The 13514-nt window shown below is 39.6% G+C and overlaps 1 protein-coding gene across 2 annotated transcripts in view; it reads right to left on the bottom strand.

The window, feature by feature from the left end:
• The window catches only part of spg21 (SPG21 abhydrolase domain containing, maspardin), a 29922-nt gene extending 17034 nt beyond the window's left edge, over nt 1-12888 (bottom strand). Inside the window, exons 1-2 of one of the 2 annotated variants that reach the window (XM_071922934.2) lie at nt 12745-12888; nt 12342-12406 (exon numbers count right to left, since the gene is read on the bottom strand). In XM_071922934.2, coding sequence (XP_071779035.1) covers nt 12342-12404 — 63 coding nt within the window. In that variant the 5' untranslated portion in view covers nt 12405-12406; nt 12745-12888. The remainder of the gene's footprint in view (nt 1-12341; nt 12407-12744) is intronic. The other variant, XM_071922932.2, reaches the window with a different exon arrangement.
• Between the last annotated feature and the right edge of the window lie 626 nt (nt 12889-13514).

Genomic DNA, 13514 nt, shown 5'->3' with positions numbered 1-13514 from the left:
CAAATTCACACTTTTTCAGGTTTTTACAGCTTCAAAGTTATGTAAACTCTACATCTTATTATAGGAAGCAGTCAGGACATGATGAGTTTGATAGAATTGTATACAATGCATGCTTGTTGAAAAAGAAAATTAGTTTCATATATTACAGGCTGATGTCACTCAGAAATGTCTCAACATGCACTAATAGGCTGGCTTGGGAACGAGACTTGGGAGTCTCTATTGATGATTCACAATGGAAACATATTGTTATTAATGCTAAAAAGATATGTTGTAATTATAAAATACATGAAACCCAGTTAAAGATCAATCAAAGACTACAAACTACCCCGTACATTAGGAGCAAATTTGATGTGGGATGCTCTGGAGTCTGCCCAAAGTGTAAACAGCACACTGGAACCTATGTACACCTTATGTGGTCATGTCCAGTATTCCAAAAGTTGTGGTCTGAAGCAGTTACCCATATCTGCTCCATAGTCAAAAACTCTTTAGAATTCAATCCGCTACAGTGTATATTTGGGTTGCAATCAAATATTCTAAATCTGGTATCTTACAAAAAGATCCTGAGCATACTCTGGTACTGTGCACGGCTTTCCATTCTGCAATGCTGGTTGGATGATACTAGACCAACAATTTCTAGCTGGTTTAATACTATAATGAATATTCTACCCTTGGAAAGGCTCACTTATGTACTAAAATGAAATATTGATTTGTTTTTCAACACATGGTGCCCCTTTTTGAAATATCTAGGCAAAGAAAACCATCAAATAATTACCAGAGGATTTGTAAATATGAACTAATATCAAATGAATAGCAAGAACTTTTACAGTGTTGTAAGTACAGCTGCACAATTAATCGAATATTAATCTCGATCACGATTTTGGCTTCCCACAATTAAATGAACATGATCGACTGCGATATTGACTTTTAAAATGCGTGCTCCGCTGCATATCAAATCAAGCGCTTCCTAAATCAAGGGGGCAATCGAGATGTTTTGGCTTCACTGTCATGCGCACGCACCCTGCAGCGGCAGCTTCAAAAAATTCCCAAGTTATGCAGTCCGGAGTAGAAGAGTATACAACAGAGAGCAGACGGGCAAAACGAAAATCAAATGTCTGGAGCAGAAGGCGAGGAGCTAGTCCCTCGAAAAGGATCATCATCCGTTGTTTGGAAGTATTTCAGATTTAGGGCAAGTGATGTTAACCAAGAACAAATCATATGCAAAGAGTGCTTTAGAGTTGTGTCTGCGCCGCAAAGCAACACAACTTGTTTAACCACCTGAAAAAACACCACAAACTGCAGTACGACGAATGCATGAAGGCCAAGAATAACGTGGCTACCGTTACCTCACTGAATCCCCGTCCTTGTCCAACGTCAACCCAGACATCCATAACAGCGACCCTGTACAGCGCGTCACCGTATCCATCCAGCTCCCAAAGACAGACTGAAATAACCAATGCAGTCGCATTTCATTTGGCCAAAGATATGTGTCCAATAAACACTGTGAGCAATGAAGGCTTCAGGAAAATGGTCAACACACTGGACAAAAGATATGTGATCCCCTCACGCAATTATTTCTCCAAAGTGGCATTACCTGCGATGTATGCAAAATGTCGAGGGGAAATAGAGAGGGATGTCACAGCTGTCGAGTACTTTGCGACTACCACTGACCTATGGTCAAGCAGAACAACGGAGCCGTACATGAGACTGACAATTCATTACATCGACGGTGATTTTACAATGAAGAGTCGATGCTTGCAAACGTCATTTTTCCCACAAGACCACAAAGGACAGTCAATTGCCCAGGGACTGAGGGAAGCAATGGCCTCTTGGAGCTTGCAGGAGGAGAGACTTGTCTGCATTACAACAGACAACAGATCAAACATTGTCAAGGCAGCTTCTCTGAATAAATGGACGAGGCTCCAGTGCTTTGGCCACAGGCTCCATCTAGCAATAGGTGAGTAGCAGGATATATTTAAAAAAAGAAAAGAAAAAAAGTGCATGCAATTAATTGAAATATTTTGTTTAATCTGTGATGATTTATTGTATGTAATCTGTGCTGATTGTGTTAATATGTGTGTGAATACTTTGTTAATAACAATAGTAATATAACAATAATATGATGGGGATTGTTTATCAAATGTGTATAGGCAAGGCAAGTTTATTTATATAGCACAATTCATACACATTGGCAATTCAAAGTGCTTTACAAATGAGCAGATAAAAGAACATAGAAAAATAAGAGATAAAATAAGAGAAAAAAAAAGGTAAAGTGCATTAAAACAGCTTAAAAGAACACATGAAAATAAAAGATTAAAAAGGAAGAGTGCAGATAAGGTTATTCTGTGCTTTCATTTTACATATGAATCTCTCATGTTCTTTTTTAGAGAATGCAATGAGAGATCCTCGGATTGACCGTGCAGTGGGCCTCTGCAAAAAGCTGGTGAGCAGTTTCTCCTACAGCTGGAGGCGTAAAAAGGAGCTAGCAGAGGCACAAAGGGAGCTGAAGCTTCCAGAGCATGCACTGAAGACGGAGTGCCCCACAAGGTGGGGATCGAAAGAGTCCTGGAGCAGCAGAGGGCCATTGCTCAAGTCTTGTCCACTGGCAGAAAGGCCCGACACCTCATCCCCACATGGCAGGACACTGACGTCCTGGAGGCCATCAACAAATCCCTCCACCCTCTGACTGAGTTTACTGATGCGCTTTCCAGTGAGAAGTATGTCAGTGTTTCTTTTGTAAAGCCAGTCCTCCACCTTTTCAGCTCCTCTATCCTGAAAGTGAAGGATGATGATCCAGACCTAACATGCACCATCAAGACCAAAATCCTGAGCTACCTGGATGAAAAATACAAGGACCCTCTGACACAAGAACTGCTTGACATGGCCTCTGCTCTTGATCCACGGTTCAAGCTGAGATATGTCAGTGAGGACAATGTTGCACCAATCCAAGCCAGACTTACTTCTGAGATGGCTGCGCCTGCAGGCATGGTAGTAAGTAATTATTGTGATTACATACAGATACAGAATTTATTATAAATGAATGAAATGAAGTGGATTAAAATGTGCTATGAAATCAAGTGCTGTAATGTGCTGTAATCTACTTTCTGGATATGAATGTTAAATATGTTTCATTAGATTGAATTTGGTATTCATATTTTATTTACCATACTCTTTTCAAGGAGATGGGCCCAACTGATCCCCATGTTGAGACTGCTGAGGATGCACCCACTTCAAAGAAAAAGAAGACCTTGGGGAGCTTCTTCAAGACCGCTGAGGAAACCACACCAAGACCCTCTCCCCACCAGGAACAACAAGCTATAGCCTCTGAGCTACAGTCTTACCTACAATTAGGCAACCTTGATAGTGAGGAGGACCCGCTGGACTGGTGGAGGGAACACCAGAGACTCTACCCACGACTCTCAAAACTGGCAAAAAAGTACTTGTGCATTCCGGCCACAAGTTCCCCTTCAGAGAGGGTCTTTAGCACTGGGGGAAATGTAGTGACCCGCCTTCGCTCGTCTCTCGAACCAGAAAATGTTGACAGGCTGGTGTTTCTTGCCAAAAACCTGTAAACACTATGTTATTGCCTTTTCTGCATAGGCCTGAATTGTTTTCATTTGGTTGCATTCTGTGATGGCATATTTATTTTTAGTTAGCCTATATTTTGGGTACAATTTTATTTATATTTTGCTTCTAGGAGATGCACTGAATTCAGGTGAATAAGAACCTTATTTTAAGTCTTATTTTGATGCAAAGATTTGTACATTAGCAGGAATGTAGCACAGCATGGAAGTGAAAGCAGTGCTCTGTTGATTTAATTTTGGGTAAAAAGTTTTGGTACAATTTTATTTATATTTTGCTTCTAGGAGATGCACTGTGAATAAGGACCAGTCTTTTTTTGATGCAAAGATTTGTACATTAGCAGGAATGTAGCACAGCATGGAAGTGAAAGCAGTGCTCTGTTTATTTAAATGTGAAAGTGCAATAAAAATATTTTGTCCCTAAAATCAATGAATAATCGTGATAAATAATCGTGATCTCAATATTGATCAAAATAATCGTGATTATCATTTTGGCCATAATCGTGCAGCCCTAGTGTTAAGTATGTATAAATATATATTTGGTTTATGTACACTTCTTGTAAATAATAAATACCCATGCTTGCACCAGGTAACAGAGATACCATCAGCTTTGCAACATTTAGTGATATGATAATGGTTATATTACCACAGATATGATTGTATTGGGAAAACTGTAGAGAATACGATTGTATAGAGAAGACTGTAGAGTTTGGAATTTTTATTTTTTATTTTTTTATTTTTTTTTTTATTTTATTCTGTTTTCTGTGTTCCCTTCCTCCAGCTAATATTCCAGAAAATGCACCTTTCTAGTTCTCTATAATTTCCCCTCTAAAATAATGCTATCTTTGAACTTAATCCTTCACAGGCCACACCTCCTCACAAGAGTTAATATTAGCTAAATTAAAGTAGATATGAAAAATCTTTTAACAACTTTTAAAGAGCTTGGTCCGTAGACGCTACTGACCAATTTTGGTGGTTATCGGTCAAATGGTGTAGGAGATGTTAAAAATGTATTTTTCTAAAAATTTTAAATGGCGAAACATTTTTCCAGGCGGACTTTAGGGGTTCTTGGGGCAAATTTGTACAGTAGCTGGATATGTATACCATGTTTTGTGTAAATCAGACTTATGGTGTAGAACAGGGCTATTCAACCGTCCCACGGGGGCTGAGTGTATGCAGGTTTTCATTCCAACAACAGACTGCACCTGCTGATTTCACTGATTAGTTCCTCCTCTCTGGTTGAAGATGTGCTAATCAGTGAAATCACTAGGGGCCTCATGTATAAACATTGCATAAGCACAGAAAGGTTGCATACGCCGGTTTTCACGCACATGCCGCTTCAGCCGAGAGTGGAACTCGCCGACAAGCCAGGCCCACTCCTCCGGACCCTTTCACCAGCAGAAATTTATGTGCAAGGCTTGCCTTGTGCCCCTGTGTGTCATTGTCGACAGGAGCTGTCACAATGATTACCACAAGTGAACATACAGCACTTGCACAGATGAAACTAACAAAAACTACTTTGCACTCTGCTCACAAAAATGAGACCACATACCAGCCTTTTATCCACCAAAAACTGCCTGAAATCAGTGTGGGACTGTTTTGGATCCCTCAAAAATTACCAGGGATTGTTGAAGTAGACTGATATTCAATTTGTAAAACCTGCCAACGAGTGGAGGATAAAGGCAATATTACACCAAGCATGTAAATGCAGGTTCAAAGCAGTAGACCTAGAACTTCCACATCAAAATAATCTGGAGACGGACACTGTTTTCTGGGAGGCAGTGTGCCGAAGAGTCGGTAGGGAGGACTGACCGGTTTGCGACGACTTTTCTCGTCGACCTTATCCATATGTTTGCCGACTATTATAGACTGATCTTATTATATTACTGTGTGGGTTGAAGCACTGGAGGTTTTGTGTGTATTTTGAAAGCTTATCATTAGCCAAGATAAGAAGGATTTGTTTTGTTGTCATACTGTGAATGTTGACACTGAAGTAAGGAGACGCTCTGAATCGCTTTGCCATGTATTTGGTACCAAATTAAAAAGGAAGTTGTACATTATTTAGTTATTTTTGAGATAGAGCTGTTTGTTTGGAATGAGTAAGAAAATGCTGGTTTAAGTGAGGATTCTCAGTGAACTGCAGCAACATTCTAGAATTCTACTGGGGTCTAAACGCCACAATATCGACACGGTCGCCACAAAACCAAAAGTTGGTCAATGTTTAGAAATGTATCTAAATCGATCTCTAATGCACCTAATGTACGTATCACGTCATGTCTGTTATACTGTCCCTGTTTACCATTGGATTCCACTGAACACGCTGCTGTCACTGTAGGTAAGGACAAGTAATAAAAGTAATTAACCCCACACCAACAACCACCATCACAAGTAAATTGTCAACCTGTGGGAAAACTGGATTTGTTTTGGTTGTTTATACAGAATACAGTATATGTAGTTGGCAACACAAAATAGCCATTTAATTGCAATTCTATTAATCGAAATTTTAACCGCAATTACAATATCAAGGGAATTAATCGGCAAATTATACACACCTACACATCAGTATTCATTCAGGGCGTTTCACCATCTACAGTTAATTGTGGCAGTTAGGTAGAGCTCAGAGGATTACTGTGCTGATTACGATACAGCGCCACAGTGGCGTAATGCCACAATTGCAGTTACAAATGACAGAAATCCACCGAGCACAACGCTTGTAATGATTTTTTCCCCCCAGTTTCATGCAGACACTGGAGTTTTGTCGATTGAGGCAGCACGGCTCGTAATTTTCTATGCAGGAAAAACCCATATTCATCCATATTGCCCCTGCTGTTGCGGGGCTAAAAATAGAACCAATCCAAATTAGTTTGGTTTGATGTCAACTAGGCTCAAACAGATAAAATAAACTCAAATAGTTTGAAGTGTCTGACTTCAGAGTAATCAGAGTTGGAACCAGAGTTTGATCACTTTGATGGAGATTTGTCATGCGACACTAATAACTGAAATGTATTGGCATCATGAGCACAAACTGCACACAATTAAATTAATTTAATACATTTATTTCTGCTATATTTGGGTCAGTTTAATTAACGAGTTAGATTTACTTTATTCAATTTGCAAATTTGTTGAAACATGTAATTGAAATGTATCATGCCAATAAATTTCAATTTGCATTTTTTTTTTTAGTTTAGGTAACTAAAATGATGCAATATGGGCAATATTGTAAATAGCCTTACACATTTAATTTTCTGCAATTGTCTGCCACGATTACGCTCTAATTTTAGAGGCTTTGGCAGTGTTATATAGTTGTTTTTAGATAAGACATGCTCCTCATAGCCTTCAGTTATTAACTCTTACTCAGCAGCAGTAATAAGCCATGGTGCTGTGCCAGCCAATCATATGATTGCTGATCATGGTTTCATCTCTCTACTCATGTTCCCTTTAATTCAAAACGGGAGTGCACAGTTACCCAAAATAACTACATCCGAGCTTGACAAATCAATCCGCCACCTACATTCAAGGAACCGAGTTAGCTGGATGAGGATTAGCAAAATCATTTGAGCTGCCGAATATATTAGCCTGGATTATTTAAGCCACAGACGAGGAACAGTCAGTCAATCTTCTTAGCATTGGCCAATTTACAGCCTCATAGTGATATGTTAACAATGCGGCGGAACTTGAAGTTTCTTGCAGACAAAGGGTGCATTCCACTTGGTAACGATTTCTCCTCGTCTTCTCGCCTCGCATCTCTTCCTCGACTCCTTGGTCAAAGGTCACCAGGGAAACGAGGAGGAGATGCGAGGAGAGGAAACGGGAGGAGTGAACTGGGTCCTGTCAATTGGAACGTCCTCGCATGCGCCACACTGAAGTGATGTTTGAAGTGTGGCGTTTGAGGCGCCTCCCGCACAGTATCTCCTTCCCCTCCACGGATGACAGCTGTCTGGTTTTATCCACAAACATTCACAAAGTTAACATTAATGTGTAATTCATCTCTGTCCGCCCCTAATGAGCCTCGTCTGAGCCTGATGGAGGCAGAACACCAAAAATAAATTTCTTAAGCTGATGTGTATCTGTGCTTTATTGTCCAACTTGATACTTTTTTGTGACTTGGGTTAGGCAATGATGTTTGTTTTTACATCTCACTAGCAATGAACCAAAGTTGTATTTTTTTTATTTCCCTAAATGACCATAGATCTAGCTGTAAGAACATAATGGGCAAAATACACAATGAATTGTTGTTAATAAGGTTTAGTAAGAATTTATTCTCCCCGAAGAGAAATTCCATAGCAACACACAAACACAATCCACAAGAAAGATTAAGACAGAATGAGATACACATCAAGACTACTTTTTCTACATGTTTCTGGTGGTATGGAGCTGGGTTTAGCCTACAGGCTACAGGCACGTGAATTATCTTCAGTCATTATTTCTGTATCGAGTATCCTCCGACCAGAGGAGGAGACATGAAGGATCCTTCATGCGTCTTTTAACTAACTGGAACGTCCTTACTGATGGCGGCTCATTTTTGGATGCCGGGTCAGCGAGGAGACAAGGCCACAGGGAAAGGACCCATTTTGGCCAAATGGAACGTACCCAAAGTCGTTTTGGTGTCAGTCAAGTAACCCCAGAGCTACACAGCACGCGTTAGCGTATACGTATTTGTTTTGCGGCCCAGTTGCAGCACGGCAGTTTACACTGCTACACCAGCTCCATTATTGTTCCATCCGCGGTCTGCCCGTTCTGTTGCGCGTACTAGGGTTTTACCTATAGGTAAGTGAACACAGTTATCTAGTTTTGCTTATTGTCCCATGAACAACTCAAGTTGTACCATGAGGAACATTAATGTACCAGAGTACTTGTGTCACTTTTTTTTTTTTTTACTTTTTTTTATCCGCGGATAACCTTATCTCCAACATTTATTTAAAGCGACATATTGGCATTTACAGGGATGCAAACTCATGGAGAGTGAAAAAGGTGACAGATACCAGGGCAGACACAAAACTACTCAGTAATCATTCACCTTAAGTGCCCTATTTTGGGATCAAAAAGGCGACTGTTTGCATCCCTGCATTTATATACGTTTATATGGCTAAAATACAGAACAGATGGATGCGTAGTCCGTCAAAAATAGAGGTTAATGGCTGCGTATCTGATCCGACCCTTGCGACCCAAACGGACGGAACAGAAATGCAACCGGTGTAGCTATGCCGTAAGGCAAATCCAATCAAGCAATGCTCCACGACAACGATCAACCAATTGTCTATTAAACACCACCCACATGCATTTGATTCACACAGCCTCATTATAGGCTGTGTATCAAACAAATGCAGAAATAAAACAACTGGGAAATCTGGGGAAATAAATGAGTAGGCCTATGTAGCCTAGATGCACTGTGTCACACCAGCGTTGCTGATATCAACACCGGAGAAGCAAACAACTGATGGCCTTGGGGTCCCTGCTACAATGTAGCTGGTACTCATGAAATTTCCCATATCAAGCTGGGACCCAGTACACGTATTGCTGGATCACAACTACCACCAAGAGTTTTTATGTCAGTGCCTGTAACTTTCCCCATTCCTGTTTTGACTAGCAGTAGAATAAGCAAGACGTACCCTCTCCATGCTGCAAACTTATCAAATTTGATAAGTGTGAAACAACTTGACAATTGCAGACATCCTGCCTCAGGGCCTGTAACCAATAATCTAAAACTAGCCCAAAAAACCATAAAGCTTGGCTTGCTTAATGTTAGGTCTCTGGCTAACAAGTCTCTTTTGATCAATGACCTAATTAATACTTATAAAGTTGATTTTATGTTTTTAACTGAAACCTGGTTAGACAAAAATGTCAGAATGGCTATTCTTATTGAATCTGCACCCCCCAATTTTAATTTTTTAGATGTTTTTAGAGCTGACAGGAGAGGGGGAGGTGTTGCGGCTCTTTTCTCTGATGTGTTTCAGTGCAAACAGGTGTCATTTGGGGATTTTAAATCTTTTAAATACCTTGCTTTTACTTTGAAATGTACTCTTCAAGTTTTATTTCTGATTGTATATAGACCACCTAAAGAGTCCAACAATTTCTTTGACGAATTTGGTGAACTACTGTCCAAAATCTCCACAGATTTTGATTGTCTGGCTATATCGGGTGACTTCAATATTCACGTTGATAATCCAAATGATAACCATGCTAGAGAGCTGACTAGTATGCTAGAGGCTTTTGGCCTGTCTCAGCATGTGTCAGGGCCCACCCACAATCGGGGGCATACCTTGGACTTGATTATCACTAGGGGTCTCAATATAACTAAAACTGCTACTATTGATGTTGCCATATCTGATCATTTCTGTGTTTCTTTGATGTGTCCATAAATCTGGAACTACAAGCTAGGCCAAAAATTGTTAAAAAACGCTACATCAATGATAATACTGCTGCAGCTTTTATGAACGCCATATCTATGTCACAAATGCCCACTGTGTATTGTATTAATGACCTTGTTGAAAATTTGTATTGTCAAACTAGGAATGCCATTGATGACATTGCACCAGTTAAGGTGAAAATCTCTGGTAAGCAAAGAGCACCCTGGAGAAATGCTATGTCTGTAAAACAACGGAAAAGAGAATGCCGAAAGGCTGAACGTAAATGGCGAAAAACAAAACTCCAGGTTCACTATGATATCTACAAAGAGGAGCTTCAAAACTACAACATAGAATTGAGAAATGCCAGAAAATCCTTTTTGCCAAGATCATTAGTGAAAATACAAACAATGCACGTATACTTTTTACTACTGTTGACAGACTGATAAATCCCCCAGCATCAATTGCCCCAGAGCTTCTTTCTACTGCTAAATGTAATGAATTTGCCGCCTTTTTCAGTGATAGGATTGTGAGTATCAGACAAACAATCAGTGCTTCCATGTCTAACAGGAAGGTGCTTCCATTTCCTTCACGCATAAATAATGTAAGTAATATGGCAAATTTTACTGCTATTGGCTACTCAACACTTGAGAAAACTATACAACAGCTTAAGTCGTCCACCTGCTGCCTTGACCCTCTGCCCACAAGCTTTTTAAAAAAATGTCTTTAGCTGTTTGGCGAATGAGCTATTGCAAATAGCTAACAGCTCTCTTTTGTCTGGTGTTTTCCCAAATGCTTTGAAAACTGCTGTTATTAAGCCTCTGTTAAAGAATAATTGCCTGGATGCCTCTGTGATAAGTAATTACAGACCTATTTCCAATCTCCCTTTTATTAGTAAGATTCTGGAAAATTTGTTTTCAACCAGTTTAACAACTATTTAATTTCAAATGCTCACTTTGACCATTTCCAGTCAGGAGCACTGAGACAGCCCTTATTAGAGTTGTGAATGATCTTCGTATGAACACAGATTCAGACAAGCTTTCTATCCTTGTACTTCTGGATCTTAGTGCTGCATTTGACACTGTTGATCACACAATATTATTAGATGGACTAGAAAACTGGGTTGGACTCTCTGGCCCAGCCTTAAATTGGTTCAAGACCTACCTACCTGCAAGGGAGGAACTACTTTGTGTCTATCGGTGACTTTGTCTCTGAAAGGGTCAGTATGACATGTGGAGTTCCACAGGGCTCAATCCTTGGCCCTCTTTTATTCAACCTCTACATGCTTCCACTAGGACATATCATACAGAAAAATAGCATTCATTACCACAATTATGCAGATGACACTCAGCTCTATATATCTCTTTCTTCAAGTGACTTTGGTCCTGTAGATTCTCTGATTCAGTGTATTGAGGAAATTAATGACTGGATGTGCCAAAACTTTCTTCAGCTAAATAAAGACAAAATGGAGGTAATTATCTTTGGCACTAAGGAAAAGAGGCAGACAATTAGGGCTCACCTTGACTCCCTGTCTCTCAAGAGTAAAGACCAAGCTAGGAATCTTGGTGTTATTATGGATACCGATCTCAATTTTAACAACCATATCAATACCATTACAAGATCGTGTTCACAGCTCATTCAGAATGCTGCTGCCAGTCTGACTAAGACTAAGAAAACAGAACACAATACACAAGTTCATAGATCACTGCATTGGCTTCCAGTGTGCCACAGAATTAATTTTAAAATTCTGCTGCTTGTCTATAAAGCGCTAAATGGCTTAGCTCCAAAATACATTTCTGACCTGCTCTTAGGATATGAGCCACCCAGACCACTGAGGTCCTCTGGGACCGGTCTGTTAGTTGTTCCCAGGGTGAAAACTAAATCAGGTGAAGCTGCTTTTAGTAATTATGCTCCAAATTACTGGAATAGACTTCCAGAAGAACTGAGATGTGCTCCCACTGTCAGCTCTTTTAAAAGTCGGCTCAAAACATTCCTTTTCTCTGTGGCCTTCTGCTAAATCATCTGTATGTAGATGTAACAGGTGTTATAATCTTTATTTATTTCATTTATGTGTGTTTTACCTATTTTATCTCTATCTCTCTTTCTTTTTTAATGTCATTTTAAATAGTTGTGGTCTGTGTATGTATTTTTTCTGTTTTATGTGAAGCACATTGTATTTGCCTTGTGTATGAAATGTGCTATATAAATAAAGTTTGCCTTGCCTTAGATTTCTATAACGTTATATTTATTTTAAAAATGCATTAGTGTATTTCTCAATACATTTGTTTCTGTATTCATTTATTACTAATTACGGCCGATTCTGTCATCCACAGTCTACCGCCCTCTTTCTTTTGCATATTTGGGCCCAGTGATAACCATGCTAGTATCTGAGGGGAATTCAAAGCAAAAACCTACTTACCCTTTTCAGGGGCACCGTACTTCTGAACCAGTTATAGTCAGGAGACAATTTAATCTCCTCCATCTCTGGAACACATTCAGAAACAAACAAAGAGGTTAAAAAATAAATGTAACTTATACAGCTAATGTAAACCAATAATCAACCAATAACTGAGGATCGCTCGTACTTATGCTAAACGTAAAAACTCAAAACCAGGCTTATTCTCTTACCTATTTTGTAGTTAAATAGTTTTATACAGACACGCATGCGTTTGATTTGGACTAATGACAGAAAATGTGACTACGATATGCTGGTTTACGGGCCTGGCTGGTCGAAGCCAACCACTTGAAACTAGCTGCTAGCTCGAACAACGTTACACATGGCACGTTTAATGTAAACAAACAAAATTTACGGAAATTGCTACCGTTTTCGTTATGAATGTTATTCACCGTATCCGCGCACTTTCATCCATTTCTGGGTAACATTTTCTCCAGCTCTCTGGTCATATGACTTTAGTTTCATCGACTTCCGCGTAGATTTTTTTTTTTTCCTACTTCTTCGGCTGTGTTCCGCCAGCTGAAATAACAATAAGACTTCCGGTGCGATTTTTTCAGAATAAGAGCGTAATTTCTCGGAACGCATCTTACTTCTTCCTCTTCTGTAGATTTCCGTCAGTATAGACGCATCAACGGCGTATTACTGCCCTCGATCAAGTCCGTGTGTGTAAAAAAATTCCAAATCTTTGTTTTATCAGCTAACCCTAACCACGTCCAAAAACGTTTTCAAAGAAAAACACGGATCTCCTAATTCTTTTAAGAACAATACCCCTCTCTCTATTTCCTGCAACATGACATGCTTTACTCGAATTAGACTGCCTCACTCACATTTTCATTTGAATGTTTACCAATTACTTTTAGACATCTGCCTAACCCTAATTGAATCAGTAAATAGTGTCTCCTTCGTTTCTCATTGTTCCACATTTCTTGCCATTTCCTTTCAAGTTCCACTTTAATCATACTGTGACACTGTTTCCCCCATCAAATGCTTTTTCTTTAGTTTTTGCAATTCTATCAACCTTTTCATTACCCTCAACCCCAGAAACACCTAGAACGCACAGAAATTCCACCTTACATCCCAACTTTGATGTAAGGATAATAATATCTCACTGATAAAGTCAGGACCGTTTTCAATGGT

Source organism: Centroberyx gerrardi, chromosome 1 (assembly GCF_048128805.1).
Source record: "Centroberyx gerrardi isolate f3 chromosome 1, fCenGer3.hap1.cur.20231027, whole genome shotgun sequence".
NCBI classification, from domain to species: Eukaryota; Metazoa; Chordata; class Actinopteri; order Beryciformes; family Berycidae; genus Centroberyx; species Centroberyx gerrardi.
Note: the sequence above shows the minus strand (reverse complement) of the source record. Positions and strands in the feature narration are given on the sequence as shown.